Source organism: Fusarium pseudograminearum, chromosome 1, assembly GCF_000303195.2.
Source record: "Fusarium pseudograminearum CS3096 chromosome 1, whole genome shotgun sequence".
Taxonomy (NCBI): domain Eukaryota; kingdom Fungi; phylum Ascomycota; class Sordariomycetes; order Hypocreales; family Nectriaceae; genus Fusarium; species Fusarium pseudograminearum.
The window spans coordinates 10,015,514-10,035,194 of NC_031951.1; the positions used below are offsets into that span (position 1 = coordinate 10,015,514).

General features: G+C 49.3%; 8 protein-coding genes across 8 annotated transcripts; 6 read left to right on the forward strand and 2 right to left on the reverse strand.

The window, feature by feature from the left end:
- Positions 1 to 1,057: 1,057 nt before the first annotated feature.
- FPSE_02608 (uncharacterized protein) lies at positions 1,058 to 3,906 on the forward strand (the record flags this gene model as incomplete). The annotated part of the gene is made up of 3 exons (XM_009255727.1): positions 1,058 to 1,126; positions 1,206 to 3,716; positions 3,769 to 3,906. 3 exons carry the CDS (start codon positions 1,058 to 1,060, stop codon positions 3,904 to 3,906), a joined length of 2,718 nt encoding a protein of 905 aa, XP_009254002.1.
- Positions 3,907 to 4,609: 703 nt separating this feature from the next.
- Positions 4,610 to 5,384, forward strand: FPSE_02609 (uncharacterized protein; the record flags this gene model as incomplete). The annotated part of the gene is made up of 3 exons (XM_009255728.1): positions 4,610 to 4,630; positions 4,685 to 5,128; positions 5,232 to 5,384. The coding sequence occupies 3 exons, from the start codon at positions 4,610 to 4,612 to the stop codon at positions 5,382 to 5,384; spliced, it is 618 nt and encodes a 205-aa protein (XP_009254003.1).
- Positions 5,385 to 6,964: 1,580 nt separating this feature from the next.
- FPSE_02610 (uncharacterized protein) lies at positions 6,965 to 8,321 on the forward strand (the record flags this gene model as incomplete). The annotated part of the gene is made up of 3 exons (XM_009255729.1): positions 6,965 to 7,175; positions 7,254 to 7,564; positions 7,626 to 8,321. 3 exons carry the CDS (start codon positions 6,965 to 6,967, stop codon positions 8,319 to 8,321), a joined length of 1,218 nt encoding a protein of 405 aa, XP_009254004.1.
- A 687-nt stretch (positions 8,322 to 9,008) lies between these two features.
- FPSE_02611 (uncharacterized protein) lies at positions 9,009 to 10,256 on the forward strand (the record flags this gene model as incomplete). Its single annotated transcript, XM_009255730.1, has 2 exons — positions 9,009 to 9,348; positions 9,400 to 10,256. The coding sequence occupies 2 exons, from the start codon at positions 9,009 to 9,011 to the stop codon at positions 10,254 to 10,256; spliced, it is 1,197 nt and encodes a 398-aa protein (XP_009254005.1).
- Positions 10,257 to 10,389: 133 nt separating this feature from the next.
- FPSE_02612 (uncharacterized protein) lies at positions 10,390 to 12,212 on the reverse strand (the record flags this gene model as incomplete). The annotated part of the gene is made up of 3 exons (XM_009255731.1): positions 10,390 to 10,647; positions 10,697 to 11,736; positions 11,789 to 12,212. The coding sequence occupies 3 exons, from the start codon at positions 12,210 to 12,212 to the stop codon at positions 10,390 to 10,392; spliced, it is 1,722 nt and encodes a 573-aa protein (XP_009254006.1).
- Positions 12,213 to 13,631: 1,419 nt separating this feature from the next.
- FPSE_02613 (uncharacterized protein) lies at positions 13,632 to 15,086 on the forward strand (the record flags this gene model as incomplete). Its single annotated transcript, XM_009255732.1, has 3 exons — positions 13,632 to 13,932; positions 13,998 to 14,159; positions 14,212 to 15,086. The coding sequence occupies 3 exons, from the start codon at positions 13,632 to 13,634 to the stop codon at positions 15,084 to 15,086; spliced, it is 1,338 nt and encodes a 445-aa protein (XP_009254007.1).
- Positions 15,087 to 15,482: 396 nt separating this feature from the next.
- On the reverse strand, positions 15,483 to 17,459 carry FPSE_02614 (uncharacterized protein; the record flags this gene model as incomplete). The annotated part of the gene is made up of 4 exons (XM_009255733.1): positions 15,483 to 15,582; positions 15,633 to 17,066; positions 17,114 to 17,365; positions 17,422 to 17,459. 4 exons carry the CDS (start codon positions 17,457 to 17,459, stop codon positions 15,483 to 15,485), a joined length of 1,824 nt encoding a protein of 607 aa, XP_009254008.1.
- An 889-nt stretch (positions 17,460 to 18,348) lies between these two features.
- FPSE_02615 (uncharacterized protein) lies at positions 18,349 to 19,461 on the forward strand (the record flags this gene model as incomplete). Its single annotated transcript, XM_009255734.1, has 4 exons — positions 18,349 to 18,490; positions 18,540 to 18,589; positions 18,644 to 19,313; positions 19,367 to 19,461. The coding sequence occupies 4 exons, from the start codon at positions 18,349 to 18,351 to the stop codon at positions 19,459 to 19,461; spliced, it is 957 nt and encodes a 318-aa protein (XP_009254009.1).
- Positions 19,462 to 19,681: the final 220 nt, after the last annotated feature.

Here is a 19,681-nt window from a genome sequence, read left to right on the forward strand (position 1 = left end):
AAAATAAATAGCCTAAAGACCATAGTCTAAGTAGCATAAGCTGATCTACTAATTTCGTCTCTTATGCTTCCAGCGGCCAATTTTTCTGATACCCTGAGGGGAGGATGGATCAAGCCTTCTTCAGCCCTGACACTGGGCTTAATGCTGACAAGCAGATCCAACGGTACTGTATCGAACTTACTGTACTTACTGTACGTAGAGTAGATGTACATGGAGAGTCTGATGGATTACAGGCTGCAAGCCACCTTTCTTTTTTGACTCTGTCTGCGGCGGACACGCTCTTAACGTGCAGAACGCTAAAGTTTGGCGGCATGCCCGTCTCAACGCTCAGCCAGTATACAACGGATATCTGCGAAGGCATCATAGAAAATCGTCACCAAGTTTGTGCTGCAGAAACATAGTGCAGTCAGATTCTCGCTTTTGTTTTAGTCGACAGGGATAGCAGCTGGAGATGGGATGGATCCTCACCCCCCCAAAGTACCCAAGTTATGGCGGAGTGGAGTGGCTCAGCAGGCTTAGCGCGACACCAGTCCCCTATTCTTTCTTACCTCTCTTTCTCACGGGAAGCTCTGAGCCCAGTGCGTGGAGCAAAACGAGATTCGCTCCCAGGGCCCTTCATCAAAACATTTCCTCAGGGCAAGACGACGAAAAAAAATAGATCAAACCCCTGCCACTGGCCTTTCTTCTTTGCATTCATTAACTTATCCTTCTTTCCCTCTAACCTCAACTTCATCTTCTTTACCCCTTCCCCCCCCGCTCCCCAACTATCACCATTCTTTTGAGGCTGGCGCCTCAAGTTCCTCTACTTACCATACCTGTTTGTTGCTTGTTGCTGGGGCCAAGTCAAGGTACACTACACACTAAGCAGCTACTGCATACAATAGGCGGCTGACCGTGACCACCATTCGCATTTCCTCCTCCTGTTTCAGCTCGCTCGCTCCTATCGTAAAAACTCAAAACAACAATCTTCACTTCGCATCGCCATCAATATTCACCCAACGAGTATTGATTAGGATCCCGACAGTGCTGAGCACCTACGGGAGCATAACTATTCATCATGGCGTACAATGGCCGTGACCAGGAGTATGGAGGCCATGCCCTCCAGGACCTTCCTGCTGGCAGTAGCGTAAGTACCTACCTATTCACAACTGCCTCGTTTTGTTCGATGCTCCAACCCTAATGACAAAATCTAACCCCCCCTTCAGCAGTACCATCTTCCCCCTCAAGAGAACGATGAGGAACAGGGCCGTGGCCTTTTGAACTCGGGCTACGAACAAGATCGACTCGGCGCCCGAACTCCTCCCGACCGCCCTGTCTCTGCTTACAGTCTTACTGAGTCCTATGCCCCTGGTGCTTCGTCCGCCATGCCCGGCCAGGGACCTACTGGATATGGCGACACTGGCGGCAGCTTCGGTCAGTTTGGAAACCTGGATGCCAATGCTCCTTTCCCTCGCCCCGACTCTGCCTTTGATCCTGAGGACAGCTGGGTTGAGCGTCAGCAGCAGCCCCAGATGGGTGGCGGCGGCGGCCTTGGTCGTTCAAAGACCCGAAAGATCAAGCTGGTTCAGGGTTCAGTTCTGAGCATTGATTACCCCGTTCCCAGTGCCATCAAGAACGCTGTTCAGCCTCAATACCGTGATGCCGAGAGTGGCACTGAGGAATTCCACAAGATGCGATACACCGCTGCCACATGTGATCCCAACGACTTCACCCTCAAGAACGGTTACGATTTGCGGCCTCGCATGTACAACCGACACACTGAGCTGCTTATCGCCATTACATACTATAACGAAGACAAGGTTCTGCTTGCCCGAACCCTGCATCATACTATGCAGAACATCCGCGATATCGTCAACCTGAAGAAGTCGACTTTCTGGAACAAGGGTGGCCCTGCTTGGCAGAAGATCGTTGTCTGCTTGGTTTTCGACGGTATTGACAAGGCTGACAAGAACACCCTTGATGTACTTGCCACTGTAGGTGTTTACCAGGACGGTGTCATCAAGAAGGATGTCGACGGCAAGGAGACCGTTGCCCACATCTTCGAATACACCTCCCAGCTTTCCGTCACCCCCAACCAGCAGCTCATCCGACCTACAAACGAGGGTTCCCAGAACCTGCCACCAGTTCAGATGATCTTCTGTTTGAAGCAGAAGAACACCAAGAAGATCAACTCTCATCGATGGTTGTTTAACGCCTTCGGTCGTATCCTGAACCCTGAGGTGTGTATTCTGCTTGATGCGGGTACCAAGCCCAGTCCCCGATCGCTCCTCGCTCTTTGGGAGGGTTTCTACAACGACAAGGATCTTGGTGGTGCTTGTGGTGAGATCCATGCTATGCTGGGTAAGGGGGGCAAGAAGCTGTTTAACCCCCTCGTTGCTGTCCAGAACTTCGAGTACAAGATCTCCAACATTCTCGACAAGCCTCTTGAGTCATCTTTCGGTTACGTTAGTGTGTTGCCCGGTGCCTTCTCTGCTTATCGATTCCGTGCGATCATGGGTCGTCCTCTGGAGCAATATTTCCATGGTGATCATACTTTGTCTAAGATGCTTGGTAAGAAGGGTATCGACGGTATGAACATTTTCAAGAAGAACATGTTCTTGGCTGAGGATCGTATTCTGTGTTTCGAGCTGGTCGCCAAGGCTGGCCAGAAGTGGCATTTGTCTTATATCAAGGCTGCCAAGGGTGAAACCGATGTTCCCGAAGGTGCTGCTGAATTCATCAGTCAGCGTCGTCGTTGGCTCAACGGTTCGTTCGCTGCCACTCTGTACTCGCTGATGCACTTCGGTCGAATGTACAAGTCGGGTCATAACATCATCCGCATGTTCTTCCTTCACATTCAGCTCATCTACACGACTCTCAACACTATGTTTGCTTGGTTCTCTCTCGGTTCTTACTGGCTTACAACATCCGTCATCATGGATCTTGTGGGTAAGCCCAATGCTACCTCTGGAGTTCACGCTTGGCCCTTCGGTGACACTGGTACTCCTATCGTCAACGCTCTGCTCCAATACCTCTACCTGGCCTTTGTTATGCTCCAGTTCATTTTGGCTCTGGGTAACAGACCCAAGGGTTCAAAGTTTACTTACATCGCTTCGTTCATGGTCTTCGGTCTCATCCAAGGTTACATCCTGGTTCTGTCCGCTTACCTGGTCGTTCGTGCCTTTGACACACCTATTGGAGACCAGATCTCGTTTGCTTCGACCGACGCTTTCCTGAACAGTTTCTTCGGCGGTTCAAGCGCTGGTGGTGTTATTCTGGTCGCTCTTATTACCATTTACGGATTGAACTTTATTGCCTCATTCATGTACCTCGACCCTTGGCACATGTTCCACTCCTTCCCTTACTACCTGGTTCTCATGTCAACTTACATCAACATTCTCATGGTCTACGCGTTCAACAACTGGCACGATGTTTCTTGGGGTACCAAGGGTTCCGACAAGGCCGAGGCACTTCCCTCTGCCCACGTCACCAAGGGAGAGAAGAACGAGGTTGTCGTCGAGGAAGTCGAGAAGGAGCAGGAGGATATTGACAGTCAGTTTGAGCAAACAGTCCGCCGTGCTCTTGCTCCTTTCAAGGAGGAGGAGGAGGTCGAGAAGGCCGATGTCGAGGATGGTTACAAGTCTTTCCGAACTGGTCTCGTCGTCTGCTGGTTGTTTGGAAACATTCTCCTCATTGTTTGCATTACCAGCACCAACTTTGACAACCTTGGATGGGGTGTAAGTTTTCTATTCGTATCAAGTATTGCACTGATTACTAACAATTTTATAGGAACCTGCCACAGAACGAAAGGCGCATTACTTCCAGTTCCTTCTGTACGCTACTGCCGTGCTCTCGCTTGTTCGTTTCTTCGGTTTCTTGTGGTTCCTCGGCAGGACTGGTATCATGTGCTGTTTCTCAAGAAATTAAGCGGCGTCCGTATCTGCGCATGTTGCATTCGACACTCTCTCCTTTTGTGGAGAGGCCAACTACGAAAAAGTATTGGCACTTGTCACGTTAGACAAGCTGGATTTTTGTATCGGATACCTTTGTTATGTAACGTACGCTGGGTTTTGAGTATTTAATGGAGGCACATCAACAAAAGAGCACATTTGGAGCGAAGGTATTCGGGGGCGGTCCTAGATACGCGCAGGTGTATTCTCTATTTAGTCTTTTTCAGATTGGCATCTGCCCCTGAGGGTTTATGACGCATTTGAATGATATGATTTTTGTAAATATCAAGAAATGAGCTTTGTCCTGAAAGAAGACATGTTTGGTTTTGTCATCCCAAGTGACCTATTGAGCCGTTCAGGTCTGATGTGTTACTTTATTGGTACCGCGTAAACCTCGGTGGGGTTCAGGGATCTTTAGGCACTCTGGCTGCCTTACGCTGTGCTATCTTATCAAGCATCATCACCTTTTCTACTAAGCACGTCTAGACCCTTCCTTGAACTCCGACCAACGCTCTCACGACCAACATTTTAGACTTGCGCAGCGCACTCCCTTTCAGACTACTTTCCCTTTCGATTTGCCAACCGGATACAAGAGTTGGCAGTTTGTATTCTGTTGTTTCATCCAAACTCTTTTCTAGCAGCGCATACGACACAGCCCATCTTGGGCCCCCACGTTCATAATGTTGAAGATATGGTCTATGGTAAGCAGCCCGTCGACAGTCGTTTCGCGGCTGGACACTGATACTTGTGTATAGAAAAAGGAGCAGAAGGATGCGGAAAATGCTGAAGGCCAAGCTTCTGGCGGCAAGAAGAAGAAGGTGACCGCCGCTCAGTTGCGCGTGCAAAAAGGTATGGCCAAGTGCCTCGCCGACACCAAGACCGAGAAACAGCTAACACAGGCTATTGCAGATCTTTCAGAACTTTCCCTCGGCTCGACGATGAAGACAGAGTTCCCCGACCCTGACGATATCCTTAACTTTGTCCTCACAATTGACCCCGACGAGGGCATGTACCGAAGCGGTCGATTCACATTCGATTTTACCATTAACCAGAACTTTCCACACGAGCCGCCCAAGGTCCGATGTCGAGAAAAGATTTATCATCCCAACATTGACCTTGAGGGCAAGGTGTGCCTGAACATTCTGCGAGAGGACTGGAAGCCTGTGTTGAACTTGAACGCAGTGATTGTTGGCCTACAGGTATGAGACCCCTAAGAAGCAAAAGCTCCGCATGCCATACCTCAGCACGTGGAAAAGGCCAAGGTATACAAAGTCTGGGGTAGCACGACTAACGTGGTTGCAGTTCCTTTTCCTTGAACCAAACGCATCGGACCCGCTGAACAAGGAGGCAGCTGAGGATCTACGAAACAACCGGGAAGGCTTCAAGCGCAATGTGAGGACTGCTATGGGTGGCGGAGTGGTTAAGGGCACGAATTACGACAGGGTCCTCAAATAGAGAGAGCGAGCAGCAACCACATTTTCGGGATGAATAACTACGGAGGCAAATAACCCAATCAGGGATTTTGAGATGAATGAACGACTCTAGCGAGCGTTTTGATACAGCGAACGACAAGCGTCAGAGACGAAGAAGCATCAAGTGGCGTCCTATGGGTCTATAATCTGGAGTAGGCTTTGCTTATCATCCCCACGGCGTTCTGTGTATGGTTTGATGAGGGGTGTGTCTGCTGAGGATCTTACCGAGGCGGGGTAGAGTTGGAGATATATATACAGATAAATTTGACCGCCTCAAGCTACGGAGATTATACACTTCTACACGTGCTGGCGAGTTTGTTGGTCAAGGTTGAGGGCTGCTCCTACGGCTCTCTATTGGCCACTGAGATGAGCAGTTGCCGTGGATCAACGGTTGGATGTACCTGAATGGCTTGTCATGGCATCTCGTTAAGGGACGTGGAGTGGATAGAATATAGTAGAGTCCCTGAGTTGAGCCTCAAATCTTGGGGTAACGGAAAGCTTAGCTACGGATGACATGGGGGACGATATTATTCAATCATCATGCTGAATCTTGGACAAGACAGTTACTTGTTTATTTTCTTTGCCTTCGATTTGGAGTCCCAAGCTTTCTGGCATCCCCTCGACGGTCAAGGCTAAGAGTCCGTAATCCGGAGTAAGTGGAGATGCGAAGAGTCAAACTTGAGGCAGATCTAGACCCTGTCTGACGTGCTGTCTGCTATCCTGACCGGAGTACGAGATGAGGCCCCGATATGCAGTTCGACCAAGGGACAGGACCCCGACTGCGGTGGCTCTGCCGTTGCCTCCCGTGGGTATGGTTGAAATCTAGAGGCTCCTATTGGATGAGGCGCCTGTATCGGCCGTGAGGTTTGGCTGTCGGACGATGTGCGGCTTAGTCGGGGACGCTAGAGGTTCTCCGGGAGGCAGAAGGGGTCCGCTTTTATGTTACCCCGTCTACTGTGCAGCTGGGATAGCTCGAGATAGTGCGGGCGAGAGTCGTGCTTCGTTTTGCCACGCAATTACTTTCTGGTTTAAGGTTTGTGCGTACTGTGAGGAATTGTTTGATATGCAGACTTGTGTGAGACGAGTCAATTGGGTCAATTGAGCCATATCGTCTCTTTTACGAGTCTCATCTGTCTGGCGGTCAAAATGGCCGCTGACGAGAGAAAAGCCACCTCCCTTCCTTCTCTGTGTGGTTGAACAGAATATATTATGTCACTGCTAATTGGCCGAGAACTAACCTCTCATCACTAAATGACTGTGAAATCGTTCATTTCTCCAAGTTCTAGGTATCAAAGGTACCCACAAACCCCCCAGACCCAGACACCAAATCCCCGCTGTTCAGCGTAAAGGGCCCACTTCACATACGTACAAGCCGAAATCGGTCCTAGTCCTTTCCCCTCCAAAAATTACCTACCTATGAACAGCTCGACCAACCTGTTCACTCGCTCACTACTTAACCTTTGCTCTCGCCGTTGCAATTAACTCTTTTCCCCTTCTCTTTATCCTTCTTCTCAGACACTCTCCCCTCAATCTCAGAGCCCTCCCTCCCTCCACATCATCACAATGGCTTCTCGCAACCTCTCCAAGGCCCTCCGTGGCCCTGCCCGCCAGCTGGCTTCCGCTCCCCGTGTTCAGCAGCGAACTTTCGTCTCTGCTGCTCGCGCTGCTGTCCGTGCCGGTGCTGTTGCCCGACCTGTCGCTGCTGGTCCTATCCAGCAGCAGATCCGTGGTGTCAAGACCATGGATTTTGCCGGCCACAAGGAGGACGTCTATGGTAAGTTCCAACTCTAATTCCAACCCAACCCCTCAGTCTATGGGGCATTGGATGCACATACTGACTCGTACACTACAGAGCGTGCCGACTGGCCCCAAGAGAAGCTCCTTGAGTACTTCAAGAACGACACTCTGGCCCTCATTGGTTACGGCTCTCAGGGTCACGGCCAGGGTCTTAACCTCCGTGACAACGGCCTCAACGTCATTGTTGGTGTCCGAAAGAACGGAAAGTCCTGGAAGGACGCTGAGCAGGATGGCTGGGTTGCCGGCAAGAACCTGTTCGATGTCGACGAGGCCATCGGCCGTGGTACCATTGTCATGAACCTTCTCTCCGATGCTGCCCAGTCTGAGACCTGGCCCGCCATCAAGCCCCAGCTCGTCAAGGGCAAGGTACGCACAACCCCACACTCATGATCGACCAAGACACCCCTCTAACATATTTCCCCCACAGACCCTTTACTTCTCCCACGGTTTCTCCCCCGTCTTCAAGGACCTCACCAAGGTCGAGGTTCCCACCGACATCGACGTCATCCTCTGTGCCCCCAAGGGCTCTGGCCGAACCGTCCGATCCCTCTTCCGTGAGGGCCGTGGTATCAACTCCTCTTTCGCCGTCTACCAGGACGTCACTGGCAAGGCTGAGGAGAAGGCTGTCGCTCTTGGTGTCGCCATCGGCTCCGGCTACCTCTACAAGACCACCTTTGAGAAGGAGGTCTACTCTGACCTCTACGGTGAGCGTGGCTGCCTCATGGGTGGTATCCACGGTATGTTCCTTGCCCAGTACGAGGTTCTCCGTGAGCGTGGCCACTCCCCCAGCGAGGCCTTCAACGAGACCGTCGAGGAGGCTACCCAGTCCCTCTACCCTCTCATCGGTGCCAACGGCATGGACTGGATGTACGAGGCTTGCTCCACCACTGCCCGTCGTGGTGCCATCGACTGGAGCCCCAAGTTCAAGGATGCTCTGAAGCCCGTCTTCAACTCTCTCTACGACGCCGTCAAGGATGGTTCCGAGACCAAGCGATCTCTCGAGTACAACAGCCAGCCTGACTACCGTGAGAAGTACGAGGCCGAGATGAAGGAGATCCGCGAGCTCGAGATCTGGCGCGCCGGCAAGGCTGTTCGCAGCCTCCGACCCGAGAACCAGAAATAAACCAGTTAATGATGTTGAAATGATGAATTTGTGAGCGGGAAAGGATATGTCTGGGAAACGGCTTTTTTTGTTATGAACTATGAACTTTTTGTACTTTTTTTAAAAAATTCCTGGGCTCTGGAGGGGGATCTGGATTGACCCAAAAGTTGATATCAGGCTGGCAGCCAAACGAATACCATTTTTATTTGAAAGTTAAATATTGTTTCTATGAATTGGAAATGACGAATAAAATGAACAGTATGGAAGAGAAACATATTGTTGCAGTATTAATTTTTACTGTTAAGCTCATATCTCTACCAAGATCGAATGAGTAACACATTCATGGAAGAGAAACAGATACCACTGCATTGTTGCATACCGTATTCTTGCATTCTATGAGTCAAAGTTGCTTGTTGATGAGACATCTAATTGATTCTTTACTGTTCCATTGAGTCTTGATGTCTACCTAATAGTCAGTTAATCGCGCCTTTAACATGACCAGCACCACAAAATATCCTGGGCGGCAAAACTCGCATACCAAAATAGGAAGTCTAGAGTGCAGCCAAGTGCCGAGCGGGCCCGAGATCGCTGGTTATAAGAACATTGGAGACTCTTTATATATCGCCTCATACTCTATCCTTGGTGTACAAAGCACGCACTTACAACTTCATCCTAATTATTACTGCATTGTGGAGAAAGATTTCTATCATGGCAGACATCTCTAAAACTCCTCCTCTGACTCGTGACTCAGTCATTGAGGCTCACAAACTCATCGGCCAATACGTCCACTATACGCCAGTTCTCACCAACCGGACCATCACAGAACTTGCCTCAACCCCTCGTACAGCAGAGGAACTTGAGGGAACTCGCTATGCTGGAAGAACACCCGCCAGACCGATGTTGAGACTCTGGTTCAAGTGTGAGAATATGCAGCGCATAGGCGCTTTCAAAGCTAGAGGCGCTTTTCATGCAGTTGAGAGATTAAAGCAGGAACCTGGATGGTTGGAAGGAGGGGGTAAAGAGAAGGGCGTTGTCACGCATAGTTCTGGTAAGAAATCTCACATATTTGACGATCAAGGATATTGATTAACGATTGTAGGGAATCATGCTCAGGCATTGGCCCTTGCTGCTCGTGAGAGTGGCATCAAGGCACATATCGTCATGCCTGAGATCTCCAACCCCAAGAAGATCGCCGGCACAAAAGGCTATGGTGCTCGCGTGATTTTCAGCGGAAGCACATCAACTGAACGTGAGGCCATGGCTGAAAAGGTCATTACCGAAACAGGTGCTCGCCTTATCCCACCTTATGACCACCCAGATATCATGCTTGGTCAAGGAACTATGGGATTGGAGTTCCAGCAGCAAGTCGCCGAGTTGATGACGACTGATGCTGTGGTTGATGGCCAACGAAAACTGTTTCGTGCACCTTCGACTGGGAGGGACAATGAGGCACCACGTACAAAGAAGGAAAAGCCAGGCTTGGATGCCATCATGACACCGCTGGGTGGAGGTGGCATGCTCTCGGGTGTAGCTCTCAGTTGCGAGGGCACTGGAATCCGCGTCTTTGGATCGGAGCCATCCTTTGAAGGAGCTGATGATGGAAAGCGTGGATACGAGTCTGGATCTCGCATCACAGCAGTCAAGACTCTTACTGTTGCCGACGGACTGCGTACTCCTGTAGGGGCCCATCCTTGGTCGGTTATCTACGAACGTCGTTTGGTGTCAGGCATATACAGTGTCACCGAGGATGAGATTCTGTCAGCCATGAAGCTGGTATTTGAGCGGTTCAAGCTCGTCGTTGAGCCCAGTGCTTGCGTTCCGCTGGCCGTGGCACTGTACGATGAAGATTTTAGATCCATGGTTGAGAAGGAGGCTGGAGAAGAGGGATGGGATCTCGGGTTGGTGTTCAGTGGTGGTAATGTTGGTCTTGATGCTGTTGGTAAGCTTTTTGCGTAGAGTAAGACGAGCAATGATTTGTGGTAAACACGATATTTTGAATACATTATAGTTCTATCTATTATTCATGAACTTGAAATGGTACTATGTAAAGATATTGCCATTTTGATATCTTCATCTTGTTACTGTGTCTTTACTGGCCCAGGGCCTTATCCATGGCCTTCCTCCACTTGGTCGCATTCTTTCTCAGCAGAAAGATACAGATATAACTAATAATCAGACAGCATATGCAGAGAATCGTGAATACCCACCCGGTACCTATGGCGTTGATCCACGGAGCAGCAACAATGGCACCGGTACAACTGAGTGTATTGCGAACAAAGTTGTTAACTGCGACGCCCGAAGAACTTCTTTTGCGAATGAGCTCTGTAAGCATGGTTGTGGCAACAGACTGAGTAGAGTTAGTGGAAGTTGTAGCACAGAGACGAGGGGAGTCTTACAAAAACAAGCATGGAGGAAATTCCAAATAAGACGAGGGCGACACATGGCACCGCGGGATGTAAGCCGTATCGAAGAACCCAACCAAACATTAGCAATGCGAGTGGGTACATGGTTGTCATGACCCAAGCGTTCTCCCTCATACGATCTTCAGGGAGATATATCAACTTCCCATCTTCGCCATAACGACCAGCTTTACGGGCTTCTCTGGCCATAATCTTGTCGATCCAACGCCCTCCAGATAAGGAGCCAACGATGTAACCCAAACCTCCGGGGATATACATGAGACCTATAGAAAGCTGACCAAAGTTGTACGGTTCGCGGGAGAACTTTTGCTGGATCGCGATGTTGACAACGTAGAGAGATCCGAAAGCAATGGCAGCAAGGAGCACTGTGATGAGAACAGGCGGGAAGCGAAGATAGAGAAGTACTCCAAGAGGATCGATGAGGAATCTTCGTGCAGACTTGGCGAAATTTCTGGTCTTGATTTTGGCAGAGTCCATAGTACGCATTCGACTGAGCTCTTGAGTGTCGGTTGTTGGCAAGACGGCTTCAGGCTTACGCTGCAACGTCTCTGGTAGAAAGAAGAGAATCATGAGAAGTACAACAAGACCGTAGATGGCAAGGAACCACATGGTCGCCTGCCACCCGATCTCCTGTGTCAGCGCGCCGCCAACAACGGGGGCTATCATGGGTCCCAGCAGAGGACCGAGGTAGAAGATGCTCATGGCTCTTCCGCGCTCAAACACCTCGAACATGTCGGCTATGGAACCTGCGCCTGTGGAGTGGGCGCTTGCTGAGGCGCCGCCGGCACACATGCGGAAGATGATGAGCATGGTGATGTTCTTGCTGATGGCTGAGAGGATGGAAAAGATGACAAAGAGACTGAAAGAGATGAGATAGATAGTCCGACGACCAAATTCTTCGGAGAAGGAGGACCACCAGAGCGGGAAGATGGCCATGGAAATCATGTAGAGAGCGACTGAAAGATTGGTGATTGTCTCGGTAGTGTTGAACTCGTCAACCAGGATAGGAAGAGCAGCTTGTTTGCTTTGTTAGTCTTTTGTGTATCTGGAGATACGGTCAAGACTTACGATATACAACAGTAGATCCCAGAGGGGCAGCAGCAGTAGCCAACGCAACAATGGCAGTGAGACACCATTTCGTCGAGTTCTTGTAGTCAGGAGGATACTCAATCTCTGGAACCAAAGTGAACCTCGCAAGCAAACCACGTCTCTGTGACCTGGGAACGGCAGAACGAGCTTTGGATCGTGCAGAAGAAGCTCTAGACTGGGCACGTTTAACAGACGGTCGTGTATCTATATGGCCCAGTGGTTCACCCAGCATAACAGGTTCGATGGTGTCTTGTTGAACATGGTGCTCGGATTTACTAGAGGTTGATCCAGAGGTAGGAGGGCGTTGAGATTCCTCATCTGGTCCGAGGCTGATCTTTTCATCTCCATTGTCAACCTCTTTCTTATCCTCCCGCCTTTTCTCTTGTTCGGATTTAGACTTCATGATAGTAGAATCGGCCGGCTCCGAAGATGTGGATACACTTCGGAGGCCGTTTTCGGAGTAGAAAGAAGAGGATGTGATGTTACAAGTTGATGAATTTCTTTTACATTTAAGAGAAAGAAGAAAAATAGAGAGAAACCCGATTTGTAATTGGTGTTGTTTTCCTACCCTTGACAAAATGGAGGCCCAGAGTCAGTCCCCTTGAACAGGACCGGACCGGGGGGTGTTATACTCGGAAGAATGAACCCGCTGCAGGACAAACTGCAACATATTTCGGCCTCAAAGTGCCTTTGGGCGATGCCGACTTTTGCGAGAAGATGTGGGACTAAACCAGACTCAGATCCCCCCGCCCTCAAGATGACCAATTACTAGTTGCAGGAGGTTGCCGAAGATGATAAGTATGGGGTTTGTTACGGGACTTAACACGGAGATAGCGATGTAACTTAGTCTTGTCTTGACATGGCTGTTTTGGGATTAATCTACTAATAGCAAGTTCCAAATGTTGTCCTGTCTAATTGTTTGGCCCTGAGACTTGCTGAGAGTTTCAAGTATATATAGATGACAGAAGCCTGGGGTTGAAGGGTTTAAGAAACATATCTGAGTTCTAATAAACAACTCAAAGTCAGCATCCATCTCATCAATTGGTTCGTATAGGAACTTAGTTAACCGAGCCAGTCTTTATCAATCAATTGACAGAGCAAGGTTTCTGACTCGTAAATACTCGATAGAGTTATTCATTTGTATAAATGGGCTATGATGTAGTATCAGGCTTAAACTGACCAAATGCACTTTTGCAAATAGTTATCAACATCAACATATCGACAAGTCAAGGATCAATGACTCTTGTGATCACACCGATATCGCAATAATTATCATGTCAACTCTACAACAAACTAAACAAAAGCTGATACACGCAGCAAAAGAAAAAAAAGAAATCACCATAACCACCAAAAGAAAGGTCTCGGAGGGAGTCGAACCCTCGCTGGCGGAATCAGAATCCGCAGTCATAACCGTTAGACCACGAAACCCACAGCTAACTCACGCTTATAACCATGAGACTTTTTGTGACGATCGGATTTGATTATTTGGATTATGTTGGTATCATGGGTATGTGGTACGATATGATTATGACTGACTGGACTGTGTTGAGAGTATGTCTTGTCGTTCACACATGTGAATAAAGAAGTAGACTGCTTCTGCGTCTTTCAATTGGTAGGATAAGCTTATGCAGTTCCCCTATGGCTAATATTGGCGGGGTGCATATCCTGCAACTGTTCTCCAAGACATGTCAGGCGGGGCAAACTGAACCACCACCAAAAGTTACAGACTTATTAGCCAGACCAAGTTAAACCTCGTCTGAGTCACTTTCACTTCACGACCCCCAACACATTCACCTTCATATCTCATTCAATTGTCGATAAGATGTCTCTTACAAATGCCTCTCCAGAGGCTGCTGCCAATGCCGCAAAGACAGCATCCTTCACTCTCGCCACTCTCCCGGCATCGGAGCGCAACAATGCCCTCGAAGCCATCCACGCTGCTCTGACAGCCTCAAAAGACGACATCCTTGCTGCCAACGCAAAAGATCTCGAGCTTGCGAAAAAGGCTGCCGCTGAGGGTGGTCTCAGTCAAGCTCTTGTCTCGCGATTGGATTTGGGGAAGAAGGGAAAATGGGAGGATATGCTCAAGGGAATCTTGGATGTGAGGGATCTAAACGACCCTGGTATGCTGAACCCCGAGTGAGATTTTTTACAAGAATTATGAAGCTAACAGCGACTTATTTATTAGTTGGCCAAATTCAGATGAGAACAAAGCTTGATGATGATCTCATGATGGAGCGTGTCTCGTGCCCTATTGGTGTTCTTCTCATCATTTTCGAGGCCCGTCCCGAAGTCATCGCCAACATTGCTTCTCTTGCTATCAAGTCCGGCAACGCTGCCATTCTCAAGGGTAAAATCAACTCGCTCACTCATCTTCATGTTCAGAAACTGACTCATCACAGGCGGAAAGGAATCCACAGAATCCTTCATCGCCATCTCAAAGGTCATCTCATCAGCCCTCGAAACCACAAAGGTCCCCAACTCAGCCATCCAGCTCGTCACAACCCGCGATGCCATCGCCGAGCTTCTCGCCCAGGATCGCTACATTGACCTTGTCATTCCCCGCGGCTCAAACGAGCTGGTCCGCTACATCAAGGAGTCCACCAAGATTCCCGTCCTTGGTCACGCCGATGGTCTCTGCCACATCTACCTGACGGCTTCGGCCGACAAGGAAAAGGCCATCACTGCCATTGTTGATTCCAAGACTAGCTACCCCGCTGCCTGCAACGCCGTCGAGACTCTTCTTGTGCAAGAGTCCGCTCTAAACTCTGTCTTCCCTGGTGTTGCTTCCGCTCTTGCTGCCAAGGGCGTTTCTCTCCGCGTTGACGAAGCCAGCAAGGCTGCCATTGCCTCTCTGTCATTAGAAGGTGTCCAGGATGCCACCCCTCAAGACTACGATACTGAGCATCTCTCTCTTACTATTGGTGTCAAGACTGTCTCCTCCATTGATGAGGCCATCACCCACATCAACACTCACGGCTCACACCACACCGATGCCATCATGACCTCTGACTCTGTCGAGGCTGAGCGTTTCATGAACGAGGTTGACTCTGCTGGTGTGTACTGGAACGCTGCCACTCGTCTTGCCGATGGTATGCGATATGGCTTCGGCACCGAGGTAGGTATTAGCACAAACAAGATTCACTCTCGTGGTCCTGTCGGTCTTGATGGTCTCACCATCTACAAGTACAAGATCAGGGGCGATTACCAAGCAACAGCCGACTATGGAGATGGCGAGGGAAAGAAACCTTGGAAGCACGAGAAGTTGACCCTCTAAACAACCATTTGCAAAAAGATGGACGGTGCAAGTCAAGGCGTTAGTATAAAAGTTTATCAAATATCTCAATAGTAGGGCGCCTAGTGGGTAGCAGAAAAGTTGGCCTCCTAAGTCTTAGGGTATAGAAATAAGTATAAGAAGCATAGTCCAAGTGGCATAAGCTGCCCTAATAATTTTGTCTCTTATGCTCCTAGCGGCCAATTTTTCTAATACCCCAAGAGCCGCCTCGGCCACGGTTTCAATGCATTTCTATCGTGGAAGCTCCGTTTTATTCCACTGTTTGTGTCATTATTCTATGTCATATGGACGGCCTAATAATAAACATCTATTGGTCCGGCCTCGCAAAAGGTATAGTAATAAACCTCACGCCCAATCACTCCAGGTCGCACTTGGAGCTTACATCGAGGTGTTCTCGTACTGCTTGATCAGCTCGTCAAGCTTGGTGCCTTCAGACTTGAAATCTAAAGGCGTCACGCTCATAACCTGGTATCGTATCCTAAAAAAAGGTGTTAGTTTCTGAATTAAAACAAATCTTGTGCGGCTTACCTTTGAGCCTCGCCAAAGTTATCCATCTTTGCTCTGCATCGGAAGGTGAACTTCTTGCAGTTAGCTTCCTCAAAGGCCGCTGTGAGCTTGGTGTCGTCGTTCTCCTTCAGCTCCATCATCTCGTCAGCTGTTCGACCCATGACTTGTCGGCCAAAATCGTCGAAGCCGGTGAGCCATTGGTGGCTGGTGTGATCGGCAACGTTCAGTGAGAGAATGTATCGGTACTCAGGCTTCTCGTGAGAAAGGTTGCACTTCTCGCATTGCCATGTGCCATCAGGCATCTGTGTAACCTTCTTGTTGCAGCCCTGGGACAAACAAGCGGCATAGCAAAAGTTCTCCTGCTTGACGAAAACGATAGTGGCCTTGATTGTGTAGTAGGCCTGGTCGTCCATGCCAAGGTTTTCGTCCTTGACTTGCGCAATGGTCTTCAAGTCCTCCTTTCGTCCAGTAGCACTACCCACAGACGCCATGTTCTGGTGAGTGGCAAATGTGTCTGTTCGACCAGCAGAGTCGTACCAGCCCTTCAGCCTGTGAGCATCAGGAATATCGGGATCGACAGTCATTGTGCCGGAAGAAAGAAGACTGAGACTCTTTCCACCGAAATCAGACACCTTGGTACCCTTGAAAGCCACGACAGACTCGGGGGCGGCGTCGAAAGAATTGGCGTTCTTGCCCCAGATGGTGACGCGAACTGAAAAGCCGGTGTCGTCCACAAGGGTCAATTCTCGCTTTTGGAACGGTCGTCCGTCCTTCTTGGATGTGATATCTCCAATCTCACCGACCTCCTTCAGTACACCAATAACATCGACGGTGTTGTCCTTCTCCACGCTCTGAAGTTCTTGAATCGAACAGAAATTGAACCTCACCTGAGGAACGTTGGTCTGATCCTCTGCCTTTTCAACAACGGTATCGCGTTCGAACGTGAGCTCATAATCGTTGGGAAGGTTGGAAAACTGCTTCTTTGCCAATTGTACTCGGCAAGGGGTAGAGATGTAATAGACGGAGCCTTCCTGCAGTTGGTCGTAGAGAGCATCGCACTGGTCGTTGAAACCGGTCGCCTTGATCTCACCGCTCTCATCGAGCAGATTGACACTGAAAAGTTTACCCTCTCCAGTAGCCTTGTGCCATGTCTTGATGTCGGATTTAGCGGTGACTCGGGCCTTGATAGTCCACTTGTGTGCGAAAGGCGACAGACCCTCGATAGGGTAGATGTTACTACCAGCGTGCATGGCGGGTCTTGAGGGCATCGACTGTTGCTGTTCTTGGAATTGCTGAGGTTGTGTCTTGGACTCCTCCTTCTTGGCACCATAGAAATCGCCACCAGCAATGGCGCTCTCCTGGCCAGCTGGCTTTGCGTCAAAGGCAGACGGTTCCCCAATCTTCTCTTGGATACCTAAAGATTCGATGACTTCGATGTCGAGAATAACGAGAATGCTACTTGTGGTTAGAGGCGGTCGAGGATATTTCGGACAGATACATACTTCTTGCCCTTCAGGTTGTTGGGTGTATATTGTTTGATTCGTGCAAAGCAGCCACGAACCAGCTTGTTATCGTGAACGACGTGGTTGGCCTGGGTGGCAAGCATAGTCTGAACGTAGTGCTGGCCATCGCTCATGACAAGTCGGAAGCGGTCTCCTCCCTGGGCTGAAGGAGCCATCTGCTTGACCTGAAGGCATTGGAGAACTGGTACGGGGAAGAGCTTGGTGGCCTTGTCGGGATCGTTGAAGATCACGCTGTGTAAAGATTAGCAAGTGACGGGAGAAGGCGGAATAAAAAGAGGAATACATACTCAAGGGCGCCTTGTGATAGCGCTTCTGCTGCGGACATTTTTGCTGTAGTTATGCTTCGTTCTTGTGAGATGGTGAGTATGTTTGAAGCGGATACTTTCTTTAGGCAGCTTTGTTGGAGAGGTGATGAACAAGAGTGAACTAGACGCGTTCAGCGCGTTGAGTGGAACGCGCTGGTGGCAAGAAATCGCGGGGTCGCTTACGTAAAGGTGTAGCAGTTGATGGAAGGTTTCGTTCCCGGTTGGGTCCTTCCAGGCAGAAATACACTATAAATTGTTTTTAAACCGCTATAGTTATAGAGAAGCCTTTGAATTATATTTCATCCTTACAGGTACCTACTAAAATAATGGATGTTTTTTTGTACAATTTCAACATGACGGCTACTGCAGCAAAGCAAAGGTTCTTGCACATACAACAGAGGAGGCTTGAGACTGCAAGCATGAAATAAATATTATCCACAGTTGCCTTAATTCGATTACTGCTGTCTCTCCATTTTAATCAGTGGCTTTTACTCCATTGGCTATTATAAGCCGTTTCGTCTTGGTGAAGCTATTTCGTCCCAACTACTAACAAACTAGCGCTTCGAATTGGACCATAAATAGAATAAAAGAGTCTAGCTGAGAGATGAAACCTATCAATTGAACCCGAGAATGTGTTATTATCTCCTGCTATATTCTATGTATCGAGATGTATTGCAGCAATACGGAAGCCTCCTGTTCTTGTTCCTGGATCGAGTTACCCCTCCAACATGACATGACGTCGAGTGTTGAATTCCAGCTTACCTACAACTAACCAACTGCGTTACTTGCGCAAGCCAAGCTGCCCGGGCCCCTCCACGTGCAACAGGCAACATCATCCTCCCTTATCTCCCAACTCACAAGCAATCCAGCACAAGACAAGAAACAACAAATCACTAAAAGCTTCGCAAAATGGCTGACGCTGAAAATGCTACCCGCGCGCCCGAGAGCGACGCCCAGGAAACTCTTGCGGCCAGCGACAACATCCAAGCTCCAGCTCCAGCTCCAGCTCCAGCTGTTGTAGGCGAGCATTGTGTATCTGACAGACCAACTCGTACGCAACCTCCTTGGGCAATAAGGGCCTCACCCACTAACAGTCGCAGCTTCTGGTCAGTCATCTACTGGAGAGATCATCAAGCTCAACGATGTTGATGTGCGCATACCAACAAGCTACTCCCAAGCTCCAAGCTGATCCTCCCTTGCTTAGGTCTACATCTCGAAACCAACCGACTACCCCCATGCGCCATCACGACTCCTGCTCCTCCTGACGGGCGGCACCGGCATCAAGTCTATCAACAACCAAATCCAGGCTGACAGATTCGCCTCAGAGGGCTACCTCGTTCTCATGCCTGACCTGTTCGCTGGTGACACGGCTCCTGGCTCGACAGCTATTGCAGACGACTCTACATCCATCCTCGAACAATTCAAGCTCAAGGCCGTCGAAGTTACAAAGTCATTCCTTATCGACATGTGGCTCGCCCGCGTCACAGGCGAAAAGGTCATGCCCATCCTGCACAAGGTCATTGATGCTGCCAAGGAGCAATACGCCGATGCGATCAAGCAGGGCGATGGTATCTACGCAGCTGGATACTGTGTTGGTGCACGATTCGTGCTCCTGCTCGCAAAGAAGACAAACGCTACTGAAGGCGATGCCGAGAGTGGTGGTGTCAAGAACGGGCCGTACATCAAGGCCGGCGCTTTGGCACATGCTGCTTCAGTCGTTCCTGATGACTTCAAGGGCATCGGCGCTCCCATTAGTTTGGTTTGCGTAGAGAACGACCCTCTTTTCCCCGAAGAGGTGCGGATAGGTGGAGAAGACAGTTTGTCCGATGCCAATGTCGAGCACGAGGTTCAGGTTTATCCTGGAGTCCCTCATGGTAAGCAAATTCATATTATAAATGCCATTGTGACAAACTAACAATCGTTACAGGATTCGCTGTTGTTGGCGAGTACCAAGATCAGTCCATCAAAGATGCACAAGCCACTGCCTACGACCAGATGCTTAACTGGTTGAAGGCTCACTAAACAAAATATGATACCTGTACTTTGGAAATATGCAAGCGTTCAGATAAGATTTTCTGTTTAGCACGATTCCAGTGATGGAATACGTAGCCAGTATGATCCACTCGTCACTTATGGTCTTTAATTCGACATCAAATCTTAAGTGATATACTGCCTTTCTTTGTTGACATGTTCTATGACAGGGTGAAGTCAAATTATATTCAATCGTTTCCTTTCGAGCTTG